At 36.0% G+C, this 26839-nt stretch overlaps 1 protein-coding gene across 1 annotated transcript in view; it reads left to right on the top strand.

Annotated features, from left to right (window-relative positions):
* Positions 1 to 26839, top strand: part of NBAS (neuroblastoma amplified sequence) — a 165869-nt gene that overhangs the window by 118654 nt on the left and 20376 nt on the right. Inside the window, exons 47-49 of the mRNA XM_017824811.1 lie at positions 5536 to 5625; positions 7862 to 8057; positions 25398 to 25537. Coding sequence (XP_017680300.1) covers positions 5536 to 5625; positions 7862 to 8057; positions 25398 to 25537 — 426 coding nt within the window. The remainder of the gene's footprint in view (positions 1 to 5535; positions 5626 to 7861; positions 8058 to 25397; positions 25538 to 26839) is intronic.

A 26839-nucleotide genomic window follows, 5' to 3' on the forward strand; every position in this document is an offset into this window, starting at 1 on the left:
TTGTCCATTTGAAGAAGAATAATTTGGCTTTAGATAATAACTGTCCTGCTGTTTCTGACTAGCAGTGTGATATATCTGGATATAAACCTCACCAAGTCCAGTTATTTTTACTATAATGAGTGTCATTAACATGCAGAGTATGAGAAACCTATCAAAATTCTCTTTTCTACTCTGCTTCATAACAACATTTTTCTGTGAACTGAATTATTTGTTCTTTATATGCATTGCAAGGCTGGAATAGCTGCAGGTTCATTTAAAGTTCTGGACAGAGACCATGACCGATAACTCTTATACAGCACTTCACTGAAAAGAAGAGAATGACTGACTGTCCTGTAGACAGTGGCAGAGATAGGAAACTTAGTTGGAAGCTTCAATTAAAATGATTTGGTGTGTGATGTGACCTAATGTGGTCAGTAGAAATATTCTGCCCCCACTCCCCCACTTCTTTGGGGAGAAGGAGAAGGGAAAGATAATTTCATATCATTCTGTACTGTGGAAAGTTTGTCTACTACAGTGATAAAGACTATGAAGTGAAAATCTAGCATAAAATACAATAGCAAATACTTGAGATAATATCCTCCCTATGATGAAATTCAGAAAGAGGGTAATATTATAAAGTGGCATCACTCTAAATATAGGGAGCAATTAAAAGAAAGGTTGCGTCTCTTAAGCCTACTATATCACCTTGTGAAGAAGGTAAATCCAGCTTTCTTAGAAAGAGTAGCTAACTTAAAAGGGGAAAAAAAAATCAGATTTTTATTGTCTTATCTAACATGAGCAGGGGTCATATAGAATAATTTTGTAACTTGTGTATAATAATTTCATGATACTTTAGATGGAAATAATGGTTTGCCATTATGACTTTTTCCCCCCCAGTTTTGAATGATCACACCATCAGTATGTTATTGTCTTATTTTCCTCATATTTAAATAAGAGAAAACACAATCAGAGAGAAGAAAATAAAGCTTGAGTATTTTCAATGAATACAGTAATGAGGTTAAAAAATTTAGATGAAGTTAATTTATTTTCCTTTCAAGTGTTTTTTGTGCTTTATTCTGTTTGAGGAATGTGATTAAATATGCACCACTTTTTCTGAAGCTGAACTGAAATCAAAATAAGCCTTTATCGGTGTAATTACATTGAGCTCATACCTATGAGTTTTGAGGTGAACACTGAATCCTGTTCTGTTGTTTAAAACATGAATGAAATAGCTTATAATTTGTGTGGAAGACTAATCCTTCATTAATTACATTTGTTTCTGTTAGTAGCTGCTTATTTTTAATCATTAATTATTAAGAAAAGAACAAGGCAACAATCTGTGGAAACTTGACAGGATTATTTGTCTCATGAGCTGTCGTCTCTTTTTAGCTTCTCTAACCATTAGGCAGTAAAGGCAGTATTAAGCTTAAAAAATGGTAGCTTTCAATCTTCCTAATTTTATTTTTAAAATACTTTCTTATTGTAGATAACTCCAATTTACTGCTTAGATTAACCTTTCTTCTCCTTTCCTTCTTAGTAGAAGAGTACCTGTCTATGTGTGACAAACTTGAAGCTTTCTGTAAATGTTCATAAATCTGTTGTTCTTGAGAACTGACTTGACGGATGTATTGTCAGAAACAGTGATTTTCTGGTTTTGGAAATGCATATTAACTTTTGCAGAGATGTGTCTTTTGACCTGGGTTATTTTGAGGAGCTCAGAGCCTGGTTGTGACTTTCATTTCTGATTAGAGAGATGAAGGGTTTTTGAAGAGCGAGTGCTAGGACTGTCCAGAACTGATCTCCAAAATCGAGGATATATGAAAATAGAAATTTTGCTTATCAGTCTCCTTTGATATGGCAGTTGTTTTTGTACACTGAAGATAACTTAGGGTAAGTAGAGCACTAAGATTTCCATTTCTGTAGACTATAGAATAATATAACAGTTTGAGTTGGGCCTTTAAAGGTCATCTTATCCAACACCTCTGCAATGACTAGGGACATCTTCAACTAGATCAGGTTGCTCAGAGCTCCGTCCAGCCTGGCCTTGAATGTTTCCAGGGGTATCCACCACCTCTCTGGGCAACCTGTGCTGGTGTCTCACCACCCTCACAGTAAAAAATTTCTTCCTTATATGTACTCTGAGTCTACCCTCTCTTAGTTTAAAACTATTATCCCTTGTCCTGTAGCAACAGGCACTGTTAAATAGTCTGTCCACATCTTTCTTATAAGTTCCCTTTTAAGTGCTGAAAGGCTGCAAATATCCTGTTTGTTTCTATTTCAGTAATCATTTTCTTCTTAGTGTGCAAGTTTTATAAGTATTCTAGTTTTCTTTGGATATGCCATGTTAATGCCCTTTGTTGGTGTATTTTTATTACAAACTTAATTGGAAAAAAAGCTCAAAAAACAGTACAGGAAAATTTAAATCTGGCCTGTAAACACTAACAAAGTGGCTTATAAAAGAACAGAAATGAAGTGTCTTATATCTGTCTTCAGTCTGGGAACATACCTTAAATTTTCTTAGCTTTTTTTATTGCTAAAGAAATTTGAAACTATCTCCTGATGCCTGTAGCCAGTTGCATAAAATGATTATTTGAATACTGCTGTGCTTTGTACCATTTCCACACTTCTGCCCTAAAGGTGTAATTTTTTTTATTTTCCTTAACAGAGCATGCAATTCCCATAAGTCTCCTTTTCTGTGAAAATACTTTTTTTTCTTCTTTTCTTTTCTTTTTTTTTTTTTGAGAATGGATTTTTTCTTGTGTGTTTTGGTGAAAATGAATTTTATCTTTTGGACACACATCATGTCTCTTTGGGAGTGTAACATCCTGAATATTTCTGTACTGTTCTGTACTATAAATTACAATTTGATTGTTTCCAAGTATTCTGAAGATGTTTAGGAAAATATCTAGATTTTAACTTGACTCTTTAAAAATTTATTTAGCTGGCATGTGATAGTATTGGTACGAAGAACAGCATTTCCATCAGACACATGTATCAGTATTTTTTGAGAAAAAGGCTGGTGGTATGAGCTTTCTACTTGTATTTTGAATTTGTGAGTTGTGTTGGGTTTGCGTGGGCAGGTTTTGGTAGCGGTGGGGGCTGCAGGGGTGGCTTTCTCTGAGAAGCTTCCAGAAACTTCCACCATGTCCATCAGAGCCAATGCCAACCGGCTCCAGGATGGACCTGCCGCTGGTCAAGGCCGAGCCCATCAGTGATGGAAGTAACACCTCTGTGATAACACATTTAAGAAGGAAAAAATGTTATTGTGCAGAAGTAATTGCAGCCAGAGAAGAGAAGAGTGGGAACATGTGAGAGCAGCAACCCTGCAGACACCAAGGTCAGTGCAAAAGGAGGGGAGAATGTACTCTGAGCACCAGAGCTGAGGTTCCCCTGCAGCCTGTGCTGCAGACCACGGTGAGGCAGCTGTGCCCCTGCAGCCCATGGAGGACCACAGAGGCACAGAGATTCCATCTGCAACCCAGGGAGGAGTCCACACTGGAGCAGGTGGATCCCCAGAGGAGGCTGTGACCCTGTGGGACACCCAGGCTGGAGCAGGGTCTTGGCAGGGACCTGCTGACCCTTGGATAGAGGAGCCCATGCTGGAGCAGGTTTTCCTGGTAGGAGTTGTGGCCCTGTGGGGGACCTGCACTGAGCAGACTGTACCTGAAGGACTGCACCCTATAGAAAGGGACCCACATTGGAGCAGTCTGGGGAGAACTGTTGCTGCTGGGATGGACTCATGTTGGAGAAGTTTGTGGAGGACTGTCTTCCCATGGGAGGACCCCATGGGGAGTAGGGGAAGGACTCTTCCTTGAGCAGCAGCAGGAACAACCTGCGATGAACTGACTATAACCCCCATTCCCCACCTCCCTGCTCCACTGTGAGGGAGGAGGTAGTGCCTGAGAAGAAGGGAGGGATGCTGGGGAGGGTGTTTTTAAGATTTCTTTTACTTCTCATTATTCTGCTCTGATTTAATTAGTAACAAATTCAGTTAATATCCCTAAGTCGTGTCGGTTTTGCCCATGGTGGCACTCAGTGAATGGTCTTTCCCTGTCCTTAGCTTTTCAAACTTCCATTATATTTTCTCTCTCCTGTCCACTTGTGGAAGGGAGTGATGGAGCAGCTTTGGTGGGTGCCTGTCATTCAACCAGGGTCAACCCACTATGGAAGTGTATCATAACAATATAAAATGAATATACTAAGTGTTCATCAGGCAACAAATCATCTTGAATTTATTCTGAATGGAGTCACATCTTGGTTTTAAATCTAATATTTTTCATTGAAGTGCCTTAAGATAAAAATAGAAAAATTGAAAGTTCTGAATGCAGGAAGACATTGAAGGTTATAAAAATTCAGGTTTCTATGCCATGTACTATAATCATTTTTAGGAAATATTTATCTAACTCGAATAATAAATTACAAAATTGTAAACATTCTGTAACTCCTGACAAAAAGATTGTGGAATGTTGCAGTTATTTTTACACATTACTATCAACTATACACTGTATTTTGGCTTTAGTACAGTTAGGGCAGCCTGGGCATGCATTCATTGTTGGTAAGAGCACATATAAGAAGAGGCTGACATTTTTAGTGGCAGAAGAGCTTTGATATGGTGATGAGCTGTAGAGTAAATGCACTTTTTCTCTGTTTTTTTTGCGTCATCTGGAATAACATGGAAACTGTTTGCCTGCCTTTCTGTGTCTTTAGTGCAGCATTGACAAACTAAGATAGGCAAAACTGTTTTTCTGGTTTTATCCAGGCATCGTTACCACTGCAGTGGTTTCCATGGACAGACCCTGTGTGCTTTGTTGGAGTACCAGTGCAAAATCTCACCCTCTCTCAGCACCAAATCTGTTTGTTTTATTGAAAATCTTAGCAGAAAATGTAATTTTCATTGGATTATGACCAAAGCTTGCTTTCCTACCGGAGTGGTTTTGAGGTTTTTGGTTGGTTGATTGTTAGTTTCCCCCCCTCCCCAGTTTTTGCAACCTTTTCACCTGTGGAAGAAAACTGTATTTGTAACTGGAATGTCTGATGGGGAGGGTGGTGGACATTTTTCTATTCCTGCATGTGCATAGTGGATGCTGTTTTGTGGGTGGCTTGACCCCAGAGAAGTCTACTGAACCAGCAGATAGGATACTGTTGACTCAGATTACAGTCATGTTGATTTAAGCCAAGAGAGATACTGCAAGATGATTTGAAAGGAAAAGATGGTGACAGTTATGTATAACCTTGAGTCTGTTTAGTTGATATTGATGAGATCTTTAAGGTAGTGAGATTATATGTATATATTTTGCTGACCTAATCTATGTTAGAAGCACTAAACTTTAACTATTCTTTTCTTTTCAAGTTTCATTTAAATATTTTAGTATTTTTTCCCGACTCTTTCCTTGTTGCTCTTTGCATTATTTTGACATAAAAATAAAGGTACTAGTTAAGCAGCGAAAGTGAAAAATTGTTATAATTGTTGAACAATTCATATAAATCCTACAGATGCATGAAATGAGATACAATATGAAGGACCACTTTAATAGTAACTTTGTCTTTCCTTAACAGTGGAAATGGCAATTCATCTACAACACTGAAAGATCCACTTGGAATCCTAGAAGGCATAATTTCTGCAGTGCATGCAAGTGTTGAGAAAGGGTAAGAGCTTCCTGTATGGATTCTGTGGTTAAGACTTTGAATATGGATGATTTTTTCTTTGTGGATATATATAATGGGTTGGCACTTTACTCTAGAATAAAGTCTTAGAAAATGGGCTATCATTTATGAGGTTCAAAAACTAAACCCTTACAGAAGCCTTTTCTTGATCATTTGAAAGAAAGCAGGTTACTGAACCTAAAATTTAGATAACTGCATATTATGGTGAATTGAGAAAATGTTCTTTCAGCTGTGACTGCAGCAGATTGTACATCTGCCAGGAGTATGTCACTGCTTGCGTTTCAGTTTAGTAGATAAATTGCAATTAATAATGATTCACTTTCAGATATCTGAATTTAGATATATAAATTTGTTGATATTTGTAGGGTATAGTGCAGAAGCAATTTCACAAATGCTATAAGATGGGTCACCACAGTTTTTTTCTCCTCTTTTGGGAATGTCCTTATTTCAGATCACATAATAGTCCGTATGTCCCACTGATATTTTCCATGGCATTCCTAGTAAAGATAAGGAAGAAAAAAAATTAGCTTTTTTTTCCAGATGTAGAGGGTAAGCACTCATGTATGATAATAGTAATAAAACCCCATACTCTCTGGTAGCCACACAAAACCAGTTAAACTACTTTATGGAGGCTTCTTCAGTAATGTTTAAGTAGCTAAATATTGGATACAGAAGCAGACTGAATTGATGTAAAAATTTACAGTAACTGTAATTTGCAATATTCTAAGATATAATGGAAGTCAGTACTGTTTTAATCTGAAATGCACTTTCTGTAGTCTTTTTATACTTCATCAGCATTTAACTGGTGAAACAATAAGCTGGAGTGAAAATTACTATGATTACAAGAGTTGTTTACATTCATTTAAATACTTACTTATTACCTTAAACCTCAGCTACTCAGTTGACAAAACATAATTCTTTCCCTCAGGAAAACATATGTAAGCATGAAGTGCAAAACTCTTGAAATATTCCAGCAGGTCCTTTAATTCCCAAACTTTCAATTTACAGTTTGAATGCCACCTGTTCAGCAGAGGCATATCTAATTTAGCTGAAGTTCTGAGCTAACAGCATAATTCAGACAATAAAAAGCCTAAGTAAAATTGAAGTCCTTGTAATATGGAAACCTAAGATGTCAACATTTATTATTTCAGAGCTGCAAGACAAGTTAAATTGGTGTTTTCTGTCTGATATTACTTTCCCGTCTGTCTTGTTAAGACAAATAAGGGAACATTAGGGCTTTAGTTATAAATCACACTCCACCTGGAACTACTTTCTTGGCTTTTTTTTTTTTTCCTGTGAGAAAAAAAATAGCTTGAGTTTAAAATACTGCTAAAAGGTAGAATAGCATTTACTGGTTTGCTACCTGCTAGTTTAAAGCCTCTTAGCCTCTGTAGGACGTAACAGATTATTCTGCCTGCAAGTGTTGGTTGGTTAGCTCACGGTGTTCTGTGTACCCTAAATGCTTTCACGCAGTTAGATTGTATTCAATATAATACACTTTTTGAATCAAATTATTTGATTAAGGGTTTTTATGATTAGCAAAGTCAGAAAGACCCCAAAACTTAGAGTTTTTAATGACTTTCTTTTTTTATTTCTTTCTTTCTAAGGTTTATAGCCTTCTGCAATCACTATCATCCTAAGAATTTATAATCATCAAGCTGGCTATAGATGTTACAGAAAAAAAAAAAAAGAAATGCCTAGTTCTAAAATTAGGAGAAATTAATTTGTGTATGTGGAGTGTAAAGAAGGGACTTGTAAGGAAAGAAAAAGAATATAGGGTGGCAGTATGAATAAGCATTCGGATATAAAAGTGTCATAGTTAAAATGGAAGCATTTCAGCTTGTTTTCCATAAAAGTCAGATGGTGTGGAAGTACAGGCATGAGTCAGGCCCAGACACCGTGAAAAGACTTGGATTTTCAGATGCTGAAATCCAGCACCATTGTATGGTACCAAAGTAGTGTGTGGGAGAATATGGAACTTTACGGATGGATTTACATAGTTATTTGAAGTTCAGAAAAAGTTCTTACACCACACAGCTTTGGGCAGCTGATTAACAGGGACTTATTTCTCTGCAGCTTCGCACAGGTCAGCTCTTCCATTTCTAGTGTTATGTATTTGTTACATATTGAATGTACCTGTTAAGTTTTAAAAATACGTGTGGTACTTTCATTAGAATTATTGCCAGAGACCGTTTAACACAGTATTGTTTAATTACAGGGAGAAAGTAGTTTCTTCAGATGACCTTTTGGAGTGGTTGAGACCTTTCTGTGGTGATGACTCTTTAGCAGTGAAGCCTCGCATCAGGGTATTGCAAATTCTGGAGCAAGCCTTCCATCTCAGTGATGAGGACAGCAAGCTACTTGTGTACTTCAGGACACAAGCTGTTCTCAGAGCTTGCTGGCCTGAAAAAAAGGTATTGATTGCTATAAATTATAAGACTGTTTTTCAATATGTGCTTGTGATGCATTCTTTTGGTATAGGAACTAATCCTACTTGCCTTTTGAATCAAGTGTTTGATATATTTTGATTCTTTGAAAAACAAAGCTGTGTAAAGTTAAGGGACTCCTCAGCTTTTGTTTGAGATCAGGAGTACATAACACTGAACTTGATTAAATAGTAATGATTTTCCTCCGTCTCAAGCATTGACTTCAAAGTTTTTATATGTTCTTTCTTTTCTGACCATTTTTTCCCCATCAATTTTACCTTCCTTCTTTATCTTCTACTTGGTTTGTCATTATAGTCAGAATTAGAATGGCAGTTATTGGCCACCGCCTAAAGTTGGGAAAAAAATAAGGTAAACTCATTGTTGAAAGAAGTTACTCTTAGCTCTTTATTTGTTTCCAGATAAGAGAGACAAAGTGCTTCTCAGCTCAGGTTTTCAAGTCTGAAACAGATTAATTTTCCTTTTGATTTAAGAGGTGGCAAAATGCTTCCATTTTTTAAGTATATGTAGAAGTTAATCTAAGACTATTAAGGATCTTCTAATGAATATTCTCAGGAATGGAAACACTTGAATTTGTCAAGTAGAATATTAACAATTCTATATATATACAAAAAGGCTCTTGTTGGTTATTCATTATTAATATTTTAACTGCTTCATTTCATGACTCATTTTACTGAAATGCTTAATATCAACATATGTATTTTTAGAGGTTCTGCATTTCTGAATGCAAGGAAAATATACTACAGGCTTAACAGGACAAATTAGTCTTGTCTTTGAAGCTTGTGCTGTTTTGAAATCATATGAGTAGCTCTTGCTGCATGTAGAATTGTTCAGAAGCAGAATTACTTTTTGTTTATTTTCTAAGTGCCTCCCTCATGCCAAAACCTTGTGGAACTAAAATAGTATATTTATAATAGTTCCTCAAAAAAAAAAAAATCTATGCACAAAACCACTTTATATTCATGTAAAACAAAAGCACTATCTCAGTTTTGAGTCACTGTGCTAAATTCATCCAAGGGAATAATTCCAATAAAAATCTTAAAAGGAAAAGAAAATACTTATTTCTTGCTTTTTTTAGAAATTACTTTTTCTCTTGCATTCACAGTAATACCAGCATTTAATTCCTCAACTACTATTCAGATATCTGTCTGGGATTGGATTCTTGATCTTCGTTCAATCCTTTGTCAGTGTTTGTATTGCCTGTGACCTGCTTTCCAGTTCAAAAGCATTTCCAATTTTAAAACATTCAACTAGAATATGTCTTAAGAAAAAAGTTACAGGTAGATAATGAAAATAAATAAAAAGTTTTACTACTGCACTGGATAAGCTCAAACCCTACAAAGATAATTGTATAAAAATATGTATACAATATCATAATATAAAGTTGTCTGTATATGCTATTTATTATTTAGCTAAGTGCAGAAATAGTTTTCATGCTTAGCAATAGTGAAAGCTGTGCTTACGTGTACATATATGAAAATCATGATTTATGCACCCCAATTTCTGCTACAGAGTGCAATTATAAGAGTCCTACTGGAAAATATTAAAAAATTATTCTCATTTTCATGTCAGTTAAAGCTAAATGTGATAGATGAGAACCTTTTGTTTTCTTTGAATATTTTGTGCTGGGTAACTAATGTGTTAGATGGGAGAGTCATGTTAGTTTGTCCATTAGGTACACGTCATTGAGATTCAGAGTTCTTCACAAATGTCCAAGAAAACAAATGAGTGGTCTTAGATGTAGACTGTTTATTTTATCTTTTTTTTCTCTTTTAGTCAGCAGATGTCAAATGCTAGTCTACCAGCTGATACTAGAAAAAACAAGTGATGACCTTGTTTGATGATTGTTTGCATATTTTGTGAATTAATAAACAGGGAAAATAGCATAATAAAATACCCAGATTGAAAGTGGTACATTCCCAGTCCTTTGATAGTGGAACAAGAGCACTGCAGAAGTCAGTACTTACACGGCTGCTGAAAACCAGAGAGAGAGATTTGTGTATGAGCTTTGGCTAAACACTAATTATGCGATTTCTTGTGCAAGTTAATGTTTCAGGTGCAAAGACCTTTAAAAGCAACCCCATTCTGCAGAAGGGGGTGTTGAAGTGCAATTTAATAGTTTGATCAGGTTGTTGGGTATTCCTGGCTGTGAAGCAGGATGAAGAAATAGGCAGGAGGAATTCCATCTTTCAAACGTGCACAGACTGCTATGTCAGTCTGTCTGCTTTGTCTGTAGACATCCATTTCTCTAACATCACTACACCTTTATGAACTTGGTCATCCTTTCTCATCCACCAAAGTAGTTTAAAAAAAAAAAATCACATTAAAATAAATGGCATGGGGAAGTGGTGTGGATTGAATGCTATTTTTAGATTTTAGAGGAATTTGTTTAAAAGTTGTTAGTTTTGGGTGGGTTTTTAAAATGAACTTTATATTGCAAATATGTCAAAGCTTTATTCATTATCTTACTTCCAGATTGTTTTATTGTTACTTAGTTGGCATTTCTTACATACTTTTAGGGGATCCCTCTTTACCATTCCTTGGCAGAAAAAGGAACAGCAGACATTGTGAAGTATGAATGTGGATATCTATTGAGTAAAGATAATTTTAATGATATTACAGTGTTCAATTACCAGAAAATGTGTGAAAGCCACCCTCAGTGTGTCTACTAATCCTCTTAGTCAGACTTTGCATACATCGGGGAGAGACTTAATATTTAATTATGCTCTAGGTGCTGTAAGTAGTGGTCCAACAAATCAATGTGCTGGGAAACAGGCCAGCTCTTGCAAAATTAAAAATGTACTTTATGGAAGTAGCTACCTATCAAACACTCAGAAACACGGCAATTTCCAGTTCTCTAATGATTAGTTAACAAAATTAAAAATTCAGGGGTCCTCATTTTTCAAAGGCTTGAGAGTCTTTAATTCACATTCCAGAAGCATCCCACACTATGGAGGAGGAGGAAGCATGCGTTGTTTTAATCCCCTTGATGAATTTTATCTGAGCTCTTCAGGTTCTGTAATTTTCTAGTTAACTGGTGCATGAAAAATATGGGTCAAAATACTGACTTTGTATATGTTAAAAAATGTTGAGGGGAAGGGAGAAAGACGTGGTTTAGAATGTTCATATCAAAATTTATCTTTATTCATCTAAGATGGGAAATCCATTTCTTTTCATATAGTATCTAAATAAATAGTCTGTAATGCCTCAGAGCAGTGTCTAATCATCTGTAAGGTGTTGGGTAATGGGTTATATGTGTGTCTGTGTCAAGGCATAAGTTTCATGAGTTAGGGGTTTGCCCCAGGAAGTTACAGTGGCTCTAGCAAAGCTTCTCTAAGCAAATCAAGGGTTAGTTTAAGATAAGAAGTTATTAATTGTGAAGCTTCTATAAGGCACACCTTGTCTTAAAAGAATTGTTTCATTATTATGCAAATGCAAAATGTAATTACTACTTGCATGCCACTTAAATGCAAATAGCTTTGTCATTTAGAGAAGGTAATCTCATTTAGCCTTTCCCCTCATCTTGTTATATTATGTTTTTTTTCATGATCTTGGAGTATACAGAGCTGCTGAGGGCTAAACATTTTTGAAAGTTGGAAGGGATATCTAATAGGGATTTAAAATTTTAACTTTGGGCACTTTTCTTATTTATTTTTTTCCTAAAGTTTAGCTTTGAAAAATTGTCAGATTAATTTGTATCGTGTGTGTGGGATGTGCACAACACATTTTCCTTCCTTCATATTGGCAATTCATGTATGCCATATGAAAGTTTGTGTCTCAGCAACCTTAGTAATGACTACAGTATATATATAATGACTTTCTGAAAACTTGGATCTGACCATCAAGACTCGTTTGCTGTTTTGTTCCTCTTCCCACAGTACACGAAAAATGTGTATCTGTTTACTTGATGTTTCTTCATGTGACTTAGTAAAAACCAGTCTCGATGGCAATGTCAATGTCCAGTAATTTTTCAGCTTTTCTCCGTTACCTCTACTCACGTCAGAGATTTAAACGTGAGAATTCTTAAATCTCACTGCGCTTTCCAAATCCTTAAGTCATTTTGCTGAAGCCATTTGTCGGGAAACAATGCCCCAGGAAGCATTTAGCTTGATCTGGCAAAATACAAGTGAAGGAGCTGTATCTGTCTGATCCTCAGCCATCTCTCATTTGTGAAAAATGCTTAATTAGAAGAAAGATTTATGTTCCTATCAACTTAGAGTTGATGTTGTTTATAATTCTAGAGACATTGTTTCTCTACTGGTAATGCATAAAAATTAAGCTTAAGAAATTTAATTTAAGTTTTAATTAATATTTTAAAACACTAATTTCCATTCCTTGAGGATGCAATTTATCTGTATGAAAACATGTGAAATGTATTTTTTCTAGGAACATAAATTGTAGCATGTATGATTAATTAAATACTTTAAGATGCAAATGAAATATTTTCCATTATCTATATGACTATAGCAAATAAGACAAAGTGGAGAGAAAAGCAGAATAGCTTGAATGCACATGACAGTTTTGAACGTGAGCCCTGGGTACTGCAGTGTTCTGTGACTGGTATAAGTTGCTTCAGAGGATGATAAGAATGCTCTGGAGTGGATTCATGGGAGATAATTCACTTTCTCTAATAGGTCTTTTGTAATGAAGGTATAAATGCAAAATTGTTGAAACAGTTCATACTCAGCTTTGATCCCAGTTTCAGGAAAATTAAGAGCTCATTAGTGATGTATTCAGACTTCTGTTACTGTGTTTCAAAGAAATGGGTGGATAAGCTGTAAATCAGCCTTGGATTTCTCTTGCTAAATTTTTTGCATTGGTACACATCATACATCGAATGCAAAACATGCTGAAGCTTTGTGAAGGAGGGATGCCATCCAAAGGGACCTGGACAAGCCCGAGAAGTGGCCCCATTATCAGTGCAACCCCCTATATCAATACAGGCTGGAGGCTGAACAGATGGAGAGCAGCCCTGCTGAGAAGGACTTGGGGGTGCTGTGGGAGGAAAGGCTGGGCATGACTCAGCAATGTGAACTTGCAGCCCACAAAGCCAAATGTGTCTTGGGCTGCATCAAAAGCAGTGTGGGCAGTAGTGCAAGGGAGGTGATTCTATCCCTCTGCTCTGCTCTGATGAGACCCCACCAGCTCTGGGGTCCCCAGCACAGGAAGGACATTGACCTGTTGGAATGAGTCCAGAGGAGGGCATTCAAGATGATTAGAGAGGTGGAGCACCACTCCTATAAGAAAAGGCTGAGAGAATTGAGATTGTTCAGTCTGGAGAAGAGAAGACTATGGGGTAACCTAATTGTGGCCTTCCAGTACCTGAAGGGAGCCTACAAGAAACATGGGGAGAAACTGTGTACAAGGGCATGTAGTGACAGGAAAAGGGGAATGACTTCAAACTAAGAGCAGGTTTAGATTAATTATTAATGAAAAATTCTTTACTGTGAGGATGGTCAGGCAGTGGAACAGGTTGCCCAGAGAATTTGTGGCTGCCCCATCCCTGGAAGTGTTCAAGGTCAGGTTGGATGAAGGTCTGAGCAACCTGGTCTAGTGGAAGGTGTCCCTGCCCTGCAGGGGTGTTGGAACTCAATGATCTTGAAGGTCCCTTCCAAACCAAACCATTCAATGATTTTGTTGGGGTTTTTTAACCTCTTAATGTGATTTGGTATGTTATGTTGTTCTATGTTTTATAGGATATTAAAATCCAGGAAATCAAAGTCTCTACATACTACGCTTTTTCACTCATTCTATTGTTTACTCAGTCTAAGTAACCAATTCCAATCATATTACCTCATCCACAGTGTATTCTCTCTGTAACTGTCCTCCCCTCTTTCTCAGAGCCTACTGTGATAATGTGGTATACCTTCTGAAAACGGTAACTGGAGAAGTGAGTGTGCTGTCCTTGTGAAAATTCAGTCCATGCTTATGCATCTCAACACCTTGATTGCTCTCTTGACTTCATCTGTAAATGAACCAGAGGTCTCTGAATTTCATTCAGTGAGGCTCAGGTTACGGTTTTGACTTGATTAGGTTAATGTAGCATATTATAAAATAGTCATGGCTAGGCTTCGCGAACGAAGATTTGGGAATTATAAAATAGTATATTTTAGTAATAGCTTTACCATTGTTAAATTTTATTTGCCATCCTATGGTCATTTACTTACCCTAGACTTTTATTTTAAGTCAATTGGAGCTTTCTTTTTATATAAGCTAGCCTTGACAATCATTTGTCAGTGTCTTATCTGCTCAGTGCTTGTAGTCTTGCCAAAGCATACTTTATATAAGCAAAGAAGCAGCCATAAGTCCATGAGAAATTCTACTTTTTAGGTTTACTATTTTATCATAAACTGGTTTGGTTTTGGTTTTGTTCCTGTTAGTAGATCAAGTTCTTCAGTGATTTCTAGTTAGGAATGTTGTTCAAAGTCCTTTGAAAATATAAGTGAATTGAAAACTGGTTTTCTTTAGATATTATTCTTTTAATATCTTAAATGAGTGTTTTGTATTAATAACTGCAACAGCTGATTTTTTTTTCAGTTTTCCTATTCCATCCACTGTCATGCTAGATGACAGTTTTTATTTAAGATCTATACTCAGTGTCATCTAAGAAGTCCTGCTCAGGTATTCTTAAAATAGTTCTTACTTCATAGCAATTTGTGATAGTTCCTGTTGATTGAGAGAGTGAGGGGTTTTTTTTCCACATTGTTGCTATTATTACACAGGGGCTCAGCTATAATGACTGTGACTGTTAGGATATTCACTACACCAAATCAAAAAGAAAACCACCAATTGCAGGGCTTATGTAAAGCCATTTGGTGTGACAGATGCATGATGCTGCCTACATTATTGTGATTATTTTTATGGCTGCAACAGAGCTACTCCTTTATTTTAATTTTTACAGTGTAAATAATTTTGTGATAACCATCCACCTGGTACTTCAAGTGCTCCTGGTGTAGGTCATAAATATGGATAAACAATGCAGAAATTTTGCATAAAAATCAGAGTTTCTTTTTTTAACTGAAAATAGCAGTACTGAAATATTATTTAAAATTAGAGTCAACATCAACAACCTTATGTTCCTGTAAGACAGTACCTTACTTTATTGTGAGTTTTCCTTTTTAAAAATGTATCTTTGACTATGGTAGTTTTGCATATCGTCAGGAAGGTATTTTGGAAATACTAAGTTTGACAAGTTTTCATTTACATGTAAACAGCTTTTAAAATAATTTTGCCTCTATTAGCAAGAATTGAAGACTTCCATTATCAAAACAGCAGTTACACATAGAGCTGAATCCTGGGAACTTGTGGATGCACTGCTGCTTCATGGTAGTGATGATCAGAAGGGTAAATTGAAGAACCACTTGGTATATGGTATGGAGGGAAATGGCTGATGCTAATTTAACAGCTGACAGTTAAAAGTAATATTTAAGGATTAAAATCTTGTCATTTTTAGGCTGCATCTTCCCATGCTCTTTTCTGATCTAAATGTTAGAGTATCTATACAACACATAAATTATGAATTATAAAACAATGATTAGTAGCTGGTGCCTACAAGGAAAATTACTTATGTGTTTTTAAATCCCTCATGTTGCACAGATCTAAGTTTAAGCCATACATAAATCCAAATTTTTACCTATTAACTCACAGATAAGCAATATACATGTTAAATAACATGTATGTTAATCCTATCTCTTTCAGTTCCGGCTGATATATAAGTGTTTCAAATGCATAATTTTTTCTTTATTTGCTCTTATCTCTCTATCAATATCTACCTACTGTCCTCAGAGGTTTTCTCTGGGCTGAAATGGATTTGCAGATTAGGACACAGTCTTCTGCAGAATACAAATGAATGGATTTTATTTTCTATACAAGTTATTCATTTTTATGCATTAGGCAACGCATTTGTGTTTATTGAATCTATATGCATTTCTTAGTGAGCTGCATATGAAGCAGATAAGGAATTAATATATAAATCAGTTCAGAAGAAAAAGGTTATTGGGTATTTTACAAGAACTCAATATGTGGCTGAGCTTTAGTTTAATTCATCATCAGGAGGTTTCTGGTTGATTTGTTTTTAAACTTGAATCCCATAATTTGTTTATCATGTTCATTGGCTTTAGTTTCAGCAGGCTTGACCTGTGGGATTATGTTCATCCCTTTACTATCTGCATGCAGCAAGCTTGCATATGTGGTCAGCACTCATATTCATAATAGTTTTTAATATATGAAGTCCAGCTTTGGGGAACGTGCAAGAAAGCCTGATCACAGAGTTCTCTCTTCGTTGGCGTGTAAGGCACGGCTAGTGAATGCTGAGCTTGTTCATGCAAAACCTTTGACTCAAATTTTCATTTTTTATGGATTGTTCCCAGTTTGTAGTTTTGATAGCAGATACTTCCTTCTGGCCTGTCAGACTGTTTCTTCCAGCGTAGGACAGAGCAGCCCATGTTCTCTTTCTGAGTTTGGAACTTGAACTGTGCTCCACCATAAATTTCAGTCTCCTTGTTGGTCTTAAACTCAAATGGAGGAGAGATATGAGGCCTTTCTGTCACTATCTAAGGTTATATTCCACCTAGTAATGGAAACCAACAAAAGAATCATAGATTATCCTGAGTTGGGAGGGACCCAGAAGGATCATTAAGTCCAACTCGTGGCCCTGGACAGGAGTCACACGATGTCCCTGAGAGCATTGTCCAAACAATTCTCGAACTCTGTCAGGCTTGGTGCTGTGACCACTTCCCCGGGGAGCCTGGGAGCCAAACCACCCTCTGGGTGAAAAACCTTTTCCTAATATCCAACCTGAACCTCCCCTGACACAGTAGGGTTTTTAATGGTGGGGTTTTTAATTTATTTGGTTGGTTTTGGTTTCTTGTTTTTTAAGTGGACATTCCTTATAAAGCTGTTAGCTTTTCATTAACTGGGAGAAATCCATAAACATAGCTTCAAAAATGCTTGTTTCAAGCAAGGGAATTTAATCTGCAGCACTGGTCCAGGCTACAAACTATAGTAGTTTTTTTCATTAAACAAGAACTAAATCCTGTTATTATCCAGGAGCATTTGTGAGGCCAGTAGAACAGTTTTTTAAAAGTTGCCATCTCTCAGCCATGACTTACTACCACATAAGTTTCCATTTACCAAAATCCAAAGTGGTTAAAAGTAGGATTATCCACATGTGCACTTGGGCAGATGGAGAAAGTAAGATGAAAACATCTTATTTAAAGCTGACAGGTTCCTCTGCCATGAGGGGAGTATATTTGGGACACATTTTTGAGAAAGTAAAACTCATATTTGCTAAAGGAAAGATGGACTTCACAAATGACACATTGGCAGATAAATATTTTCTTATAGACAGGAAATATTTTCTTGTGCACAGGAAGTCTTGGCATTTGCCAGGTTTACAGTTTAGTTGTATGTATGTGCACTTCAAATTGCACTTTTCTTATACAACAGTAGTGTGAGTAAGCTCATACTTTTATAATCTAAGCCACAGGTTTCTGTGGGTTTTGTCAAAAGTAAAAGTTCTTATCAGCTTTTCAAAAATGGCCTTCTGAAAATAGGAAGTGCAGTAGTGAGATTGAATAAGGAAGCAGATTATGTCAGTGCTTCATCATAGTCATTGGGCAATATTCATTTTAATAGAAAATCTTTTGAATTTAATTCTAAAACAAAGGGAATATTTAAAGTAAGTAAAGCATAATGCTGTATAAATGCATTCTTTGAACTATATTTCTTAATTGCCTTTAACTCTGTACATGGCAGTACAGTGCTATGACATAGAGTGAAAGGTATAATGTCACAGTATCTTTTAAACTTCAAAACTTCGATAAATGTTATGGTGAGTATGTTAAGGTGATACTAAATTTGAGGGAAGTCTGTAAAATATATCTTTGACAACCAATTTCTGCCTGACCTCATTGACTCCTATTCAGCTGCCTTGTGAGAGTACACATTTCACATACAGAAAATTATAAGCTTACTTCCGTCCCTGTGTTCTCACAGGGAAGCTCTATATAACAAAATATTGTGTGTCCAGTGTCTTTTCATAATGTAAATTTTAATATGTGTGTGAGTATATAAAAGTGTCAGTCCTCATTGAGATCAAGGTCCAGTTCAGCCCCGTATTCTGTGTCCAACAGTGACCAAAAAAACCAGACGGAGAAAGAAGAGGAGGAAAAGGAAAAACATATATGAAACTTACTCCAATATTACCCTTATCTGTGGGTAGTCAGAGTGGGTTAATTAGGAATAACTGTGTAGGCAAGCTGTAAATTCAGATGTTATTGTGGCAAGATTAAATAAGTTCAATCTAGATAAAATCAAATAAAGAAGATGTACTGTTTGGCTGGCAGGTGGGAATAATTTACCAGAAAGACACCAAACTCGTTTACACTTTAAACTTATTTTCTTAAATCAAATGCCTAAGTCTGTTAGGAAGTATTGTAGCTTAAACCAAAGGTGCGATTTTAGTGCAAAATTATTGGATAAAATTGTGCACAGAGTTATGTAGATGATCAAAATAGATTGCAATAATGGCTTCCTCCAGTGCTAAAACCTTTTGAACTTTGAAGAATGAGACTATAAATATAGCAAGGAAAAAGCAGTAAGGATAAAGGGTAGTAATTCCCCAATTCTCTGTCTCTGGCTCTCTGACTTCCAGTTTATGTCTCACAAAACAGAATTGTTCACTGATTTTTAACCTCATCTTTCTGACCTAATATGAGGTCTCTTACTAACCTGCCTTTAACCAGATATCTCAAACTATGCCCAAGCTTACAGCTCTGCTCTCATGTTTGCTCCTGATTTCCTCCCTTCCCATGTGCCCATACACTGGCAGATGGGTGGCTGAATAACACGGCGCTTTGTTCTTCCGAACTACTACTCTGCCCAGCCTGACCCTGTTATGTCTTTGAGGATTTTCCCCTCAATCACAATTTACAGGTTTTCTTTTAAAAGAAACCCTGGTTTAGAAATGATGGGGAGCTGGTACTGTGTTGGGGAGTACAGAACTTGTGGTTTTGCCTTTAAAAAGGGTTTACTGTTGCTGTGGCATTTGAAGGTATTGAATAAGATGTTTTAATACGTGCTTGTGGTTTTGCTTTGTTTCACAAGTATATGATGTGTCTTACATCAAGACTAATAGGATGTCTAGTATTTTGAAACAATTTGAAGAAAGTGAAATAAATAATAGCCTCTAAAAGCTCCTAATCTTTTATTTGCAGAGTCAGTAGCTATGCAGTTCCAGGAACAGTTGTACAGTGTTGCAGATTTGGATTTTTTTAGGGGTAATTTTTGACATATGTGTTCATACTGTGAATAATTAACTTTAAAATATCTATTTAACTTAATTTGTAATTTTTTTTCTCCTTTGTAACAAGCTTTTAACTTTGCAGCCTTGTACTAGAGGTAGGTTTCAGTTACTTATGCTTGTACAGAATTTCAGTAGCCACACAAATACCAACAGAACAGGGAATGACAGAGTCCAGGATGACCTGCAGAGTGGGAAGATGACTTTCTTCAGTGACCAACCCTGACTGACCTGTTGTGTAGAAAGTGATTTACCTAATTAGATTGTAAACTCCTTCAGGCAAGACTGCTGTATTTTGGTGCCATGAACACCAAGATGGCAATTACAGAAATTCTATCATATTGCTACCAATCCTTTCAGTCATTGTTTATAAACCCTGTTAAGCCCTGTCTAATGAGTGGAAGCAAGTTTTAGCATCAGTGTTCCCTGTCTTGAATCTGAATAAAATCTTTCATGTCACATCTGCCTATTATTTTGAAATGCAGCATAGATGAATTTTCTAGCACTACAGCTTGGGCAGAGGGGAGGGTGGGGAGATAAATAAAAACAGTGCATTTTACAGGGGAGTTCTGACAAATTGTAAGTGTATTGTAGCAATAAGGGACTACTCAAATGCCTGCTTAGTGTTTCTATTTTCATTGCCATATTAATTCAAATTTATGCTGCAGTGACGAACAGGAACACATTTTGAAATATTTACATTTACCATCTGGTGGATGGTAATAAAATGAATTTTATAATCATGTAAATCAGTAAGTTTTTAGTTGCCTTTCTTTGAAACTGCAAATTTCTCTGCCTTTAGTACAGGGAGTTCGGTTTTAAGCATGGATGTGGCTTTTCTTGATAAACAAGCAATTATGATGAAGGAAAATATTTTCCTTATTTCTGTAGCTTGATTCTTAATTTATAAACATCCTTATCATTTATTTCCCTTGTAGTGAGCAAAATCTGTGGATGAAAACTGTGGGTCTGTCACGCTAACAGAGAGTAAAAATGGAATTTGCAGAATAGATATCATTGGGCAGAGTGGGGTGGAGGTCTGCCTGTGTTAGTTTTTCTGCTCATTATTCTCATATGTAAATAGGCAGCATTTTGTGTTTTGATGAAGAAGAGGATTGGATTGGCTGGATATTTCTATTGGCATTTCCATTTTTCAAAAATCACTCTCATCAGCCAATTTAGTCAGCACAAGATTCTCAGATTATATAGCTTTAGCAATAAAGTATTTATAACTCTATCAGATGTATCTGCCCCTTAGGAGGGGAGAACAATTGTTAGTGGATACCTAAATGGCGGAATTTAGATACAGCAACATTCTACTGTTGTTGTAAATACTGATTTTAAAGTAACTTAAATCTCAGCAGTGAGATAATGTACCAAACTAAAGTACTGATCCTGCGGACTGCTGTGCTGAACCTCGTCTTTATCAGTCGTGTGTGATGTCCACAGTTTTAACCTTTTCATTCTTCAAGTTTATCATCTTAACTTTTATAAAACATTAGGTTTCTAGAAGGTACAGAACAAACTTGAGAGGCCGCTTTTAATATTTGGACTCCTTTATGCATACCAAATGTGATGAATATAAAGCAATAAAGAATCTGTGGAACAAGATGATGAATCAAAACTTCGTGCTTTGAAACTTGATAAAGTATGTTGAGTGGTTTCAGCATTTTTGGCATCTAATAGGATGTGCTGATGTGATGAAAGAGCCTTATAATATAAGACTTATATTAAGTCTTTGAAAGATTTGATCATGAAGCAGAACAGTTGCTTTTATTTGACCAGGGATTGTAAGTGCTCTAAGTCTTAATTTCAACACTGGATATAAAGAACATGCATTCCAAGTTTACTTGGGATGGCTGAAGTCAGATGAGAAAGGGTATGTTTGTGCTCAGATAAGGTACTGTTGCAGACATTACAGGAATTTCAAGCAACTGCCAGATTCCTCATTTTATTTATACTGTAGCAGTAAAAGCACCCATGCCATACATATCACATATGTTTTGTATAAACCCAGATGTTTTAAAAAGCTTCTGGGAATCTTATCTGAGGTAACTTCCTACTAGCAAAGTTATATCAGAACTGAGATATTTTTGCCAATTGTTTGATAAATAGCTAGACTTCAGCAGTAAATTTTTCTTCAAGAGTGCTAGTTTTCCTGAGACTTGCGAGTCAGAGCAGTTCAAGACTGTCCTTGTAAGACAGTGACAGGTGACTGAACACGTGCTATGACAAGGCTCTGCTATTGGTAAACAGACCATAACTACTTGAGAGAAAATAGCTGTTTGATGGCTAAAATCATGTAATTCAATGAAGTGTATCGTGTGGCTGTGCTCAAAGACACCCAAAGTACGCTATTTTGGATAACAAAAAAAATCCGACTCTTCAGGCATGTTGCAGCTGTTACAGGCCATAGCTGCAATCTGCATTCCCATTTGAAATGTTGTTTGTTTTCTGTCTTGGTCGCTATTTGGGAATGGTGGCCTGATTTTTGGAGTCAGAACTCCTTTATGGGCAATCCTAACAGCTGCTACCTAGTAACGAGAAACTGGGAAAAGATGTAAAGTTCTCAGGATAACATAGGATTAAGAGGGGTTTGCACTGTTTCAGACCACTGATAGTATCAAATGCAGTTGTAAGCTGCACTTGGTGTTGTTTGTGTAGTTTGTACAGGCTACACAAACATAAATTTCCTGTATGTTTTTTTAAAGGAAAATTAACATATGCAGATGTTTGCATATTCTTGATTCTGAACATGTGTAGTCCCTCAATAATGAAATTGCGTATTTTAACAGTTTAACATAAGGTTTGGGCTTTACTTAATTTGTGTTTTGTTTTATAATCTATCATGAGTATAATTTCTACAATTAATTCCCCTAATTGACTTTCCCATTGTGGTAAATATTTGTGCAGCCTTTTAATGAGAAGCATGAAGCCAGATGTGATCTGCTGCCAAAGAGACCGTCTGAAACTGCAGAAAATCAAGTCAGAATTGAGCAAATCTGTTGTTAAAACTGAAAGTCCTTGCTTTCCTTTTCCTTGGTTTTGTTTTTGTTGTGTTTTTTTTTTTTTTTCTTTTTTGTTGTTTTTCATATTTCTTTGGGTTCATCTGAAGTTCAAGTCTGACTATGGGCATCGTTATTCTGTTTAGTGACAGATTTTCTTTACAGACGCTTTTGTTATCAGGGCTCTGAGCAGTTCATGGCAGGTTATCTTTGCATGGTTAACCTTTGAGTGGTTTAGGCAGATGTTTTTGGGTTTTGTTAAAAAAAAAGGAAGGGGTAGCTGAGTTATATTATCCCATTACGCTGTGTTGCAACATTCAGAGTCATCTGAATAGATAATCCAAAATCACTACAAAGGGAGTGTTCAATTAAAAGTGGATTTTTTTTTGCACTGTTATTACACTATAACAGGCTTGACTAACCTCAGCAACTCATCTCAGCTAGCTTTCACCTTTGTTAAGATGGAATTTCTACCTTTTTACACAGAGCATGTTCTCTGCTGTGAGAGGTGGCTGCTTCCTCAGCATGCTCTCTCTCAGCCTCAGAAAGTGAAGACAATGCAGAAGAAAACTTATGCTCTGTGTGTGTGTTATATATACATATGTGTATATATAGATATACATACATACACATATCTCTGTATAATAAATATAAATTAAAACCTCATTCCAATGTGCTGCTTCAAGGTATTGCTTTCTTCTAGCAAGGAACTGTCGCTTTCTAATCTCATCTGTTTCACAGTAAATGTAAGCGACATGCATTTAAAATGCAATATAAAAAGTGAATTTTCACTAGTCTTCTTAAAGACTACAAATCATTAACTCTGTAGAAAGTTCACATTATTTTTATTACTCATAGTGGGAAACGTAGGTGGCTTAAAAAAAGGCCCTGTAGAAAGAAATACTGCAGAAATTCACTGTGTTTGAGAACAGAAAGTTAATTCTTCTGATTTACTTTGATTGAATTAATGTGTACTGTGTCAGGAGCGATCATGTTGCAAGGATCTTGCTGTCCAAAACTCAAAATTATGGTGTTAAGTTAATTAACCTTGTAAAAAAAGTAAACCCAAGTCTGTAAAGATGCATTAGGCAGAATTATTGGAATTCAGTTCATGTTGAATAGGATGTCTGATCTGCTCTCCACTACTAATGGGGGACCTTCTGTGACAGCTTTTCTCTTCTATTAATATTGTCTGTGCCATTTCTTGCCATTTTTGTGGTTATCAGTAGAGAGATCTTAACATTTATTCTGTGTTTTGAAGTTACATGCTGTTTTTGCAAATATACCGAAATGTACTCAGTGGACCATCCAGAATACTTCTTGGTTTAAATATTTAAACAGCTAGTTGTCTGAAGAAGGAATCTGGGGACAGATAAGCAATCTGAGAGCCTCTGTTGTCCAGCTAGTAATTATTTTACTAAGATGTTAAATATTTTTGAACCTTAGATGTTAGCATGTCTTATGCCTCTTTTACCATTTCTTGTTTTTCTCCTTTCTCTTGTCAGCCTTCTAATTTAAATATTGACTATTATAATATTTTATATTAACAAGTATAGATGGAATTTAGGGATATTACAAGTGGATAACTGATGCCTGCTATGTGACATTTGCAGTACAAAAAAGTATTTCAAGTGGACATATCTCAGAAATGTTTCTGCACTATCTAAATTGTTTTAGTATATGGTGCTTTCAGATATACTCTGGAGACAGAAGCAAAGTTTTTCAACACTAAATATTTTAAAGTCATGGATTATATAGGCAACTCAATAAATGCATCAGTAATGTTTGTTTTCCAACCTCTTTTGAAAATTTGCTCTTGATGTATTAGAGCCACTTTGAAAAGATTGGAATGCAGTCTTTAATCTTTCAGAGTAGATGTAGAACTAAGGAAGACTTTGTCCATGTTTGATGTCTTAGAACTACTTGGGCTGAAACAGAAAAGTTAACATTTAATGCTGTGTGTCTTCACCAGAATTATAAGATGAAACTGAAGTGTTTGATATTCTGGAACTTTTTGAACTTTGGAAGAAAAGTTCAGTGTTAGAATGTGTTAATAATGCAGAGAAAGCTACCCTGTTATTGTAACAAATTATTTTTGAATCCAAAAACTTTTGTATGTGAGGTAGATAGTGAGTTTCTGTTCCATTTGTGAAAGACCTCCTAGTGTGATAGCCAAACTTTTAAACAGAAGCTACTTCTCATTTAGTAGCAAGTTGGTTCTTATTTACAGGAACCTTCCTTCAACAGTAAGACCTTTTACTTGGAACTTTTTTACCATGCAAACTGCAGGCAGTAATTATCTGTAAAAGAACCTGTCATCAACTGACGTGAATTCAAGTCCTGGCAGAAACTGCAGGTTTTCAACAGAGATGGACACTTTTCCCAAGATAAAGTTGTCTGGGAGCTGACTGATGAAATGTGGGGTTTTGTTTTTCTCAGGTTCAAATGCCTATGCAGAGAAATACTGCATTACTTGTTAGCAAATGTTCTTTCCTGGGTAAAGTAATTTGGAATCATCTTTCAAGGCTCTTTCATATGTGAGAAAAGATGAGATGCTGCAAATTCAGGAAAAACTATTGAATTTTCATACATGACTGAGAGCAATATATATTAGGGAAGCACAAATATACTCGTTCTTAAAAAATATGTGTGTGTGTGTATGTCTATACATCGAGAAAGAAATTTAAGGCATTTTTGGTTGTTTGAAGAACACAGGGATAAAATCCTCTGAACTAATCAATGAATGTACTTATGTGAGGTTACAGCGTTCTAGGAATGTCCACCTAAGTCATTCTCCATCATTTGTGCTTTCCTATTTTATTTGCATGTAACTGAAAATGAGAAGGAAAAAATGGGTTTCTGGGAAATTGATGTTGATTGTGTTCCTGCATTGTTTTGGAACAGCGATGTCCTTCACAGATCGTTTGTTGATTGCTTTTAAGTCATTAATTTCTGGCAAGAAATATATCAGGTGGTTTTTAATTTTTTTTTTGTCCCCTTCAGGTAGAGATGACAGATATTGAAAATGAAGAAAAAAGGTATGATCTCTTCCTGGGACTTCTGGAGTCTAGTCAGAGTCTGTCTGAGTTTCACCACTTGGTTTTACTACTTCAAGCTTGGCCACCAATGGACAGGAGCAACGGGTGAGCATTTCTTCAAACAGTCATGTAACAAAAGAGTTCAAAGTCTTCTTGCTTGATGTCATGTAGTTTTCAGTCAAATAATTCAAACATAGCTGAGGGTATGACCTTTGGAAGGGACCATTCTGAGAAGAATAAATGGTTTATTTAAAGCAGAACTGAATCTCAAATCAGTTTCTTGTTAAACCTGTATATGCAGATGTAGTCTGTATTGTGGCAGAGACAGAAAAACTTTTTATTGCCCGAACTTTTGCACAGGAGAGTGTTCTATCTGCTTAAATTTCAGATTACATATTTTGCTCTTGTTTTTTTGCACTATGAACAAAATTTATAAAAAAGAATAGAAAGTTCTGACTGTTTCTTCCATTCAAAGTTATACTTTGCAGAAAAACCTTTGAAAGCTCATGTGCAAAAAATCTGCAGGGGGTCTGTGAGGATAATATTACCAAGCAATGGCTCTTCTCTCTTCTAGATCCACTACCTATTATTTCTGTCTCTGAGTGAGGTATCCAAAAGAATATATACAAGGAAAGGCATATCCTAGCTCAACAATTTAAAATTAAAGTAATTATTTAAGACTTCAGAATTGTACTCATCAGAGTAGGTATTAACTGAAAGTGTTAATTTTGGAACATCTTGACTACATTATTTTTTACCGGTTCTTTGGGTTTTTTCTGTGACTTTCTGAACGCATTTAAAGGTAAAAAATTTAGAAGTTGTATTCTATAACTGATAATCACTTCTAAGATATAAAGATTCATATAAATTTATGAGGTAAACGTCACATATCTCTCAAAGAGAGCAATACCATTATTAAATTTTTTGGACCAAAACCAATGTGCCATGTCTGACAGTGCTTAGGTTAGAGTCCTTAAATGATGTTTACTTAGGATTACTATAGGGTATTTATTACAGTCTGTTTTAACTTGGGTACTGCATTCACTAAAGTGTAAGTGTTTATGTGCATTGATTTGTCAGAAAAGTTAAGGCTTATCTTTTTGTGAAAAGTAATTTTTCAGTGCATGTGTAGAAAAGTGGTGGATTACAAAATAATCTGTAGGGATTATTTACCTTCAAGCCTGGATAAGCATTAACCTAAATTCTTTAGTGACAGTTTTAAAAGCCAAAAATTGTCTTCAATGCACAAGTACAAGGCCTGTTACATCTCATCTCACTCATGGCTGGGCTTTGCGAACGAAGATTTGGGAAGGGCTCTACCCACTTTTGTTGCAGGCGCGTTGGTGGCTAAAAAGGCCAGTACGAGATAGACACGTCCGGTTGCAAAAGGCACAGCAGAAAGACTCC

The sequence above is a fragment of the Lepidothrix coronata genome, unplaced genomic scaffold (assembly GCF_001604755.1).
Source record: "Lepidothrix coronata isolate B3197 unplaced genomic scaffold, Lepidothrix_coronata-1.0 Scaffold113, whole genome shotgun sequence".
In the NCBI taxonomy this organism is placed as follows: domain Eukaryota; kingdom Metazoa; phylum Chordata; class Aves; order Passeriformes; family Pipridae; genus Lepidothrix; species Lepidothrix coronata.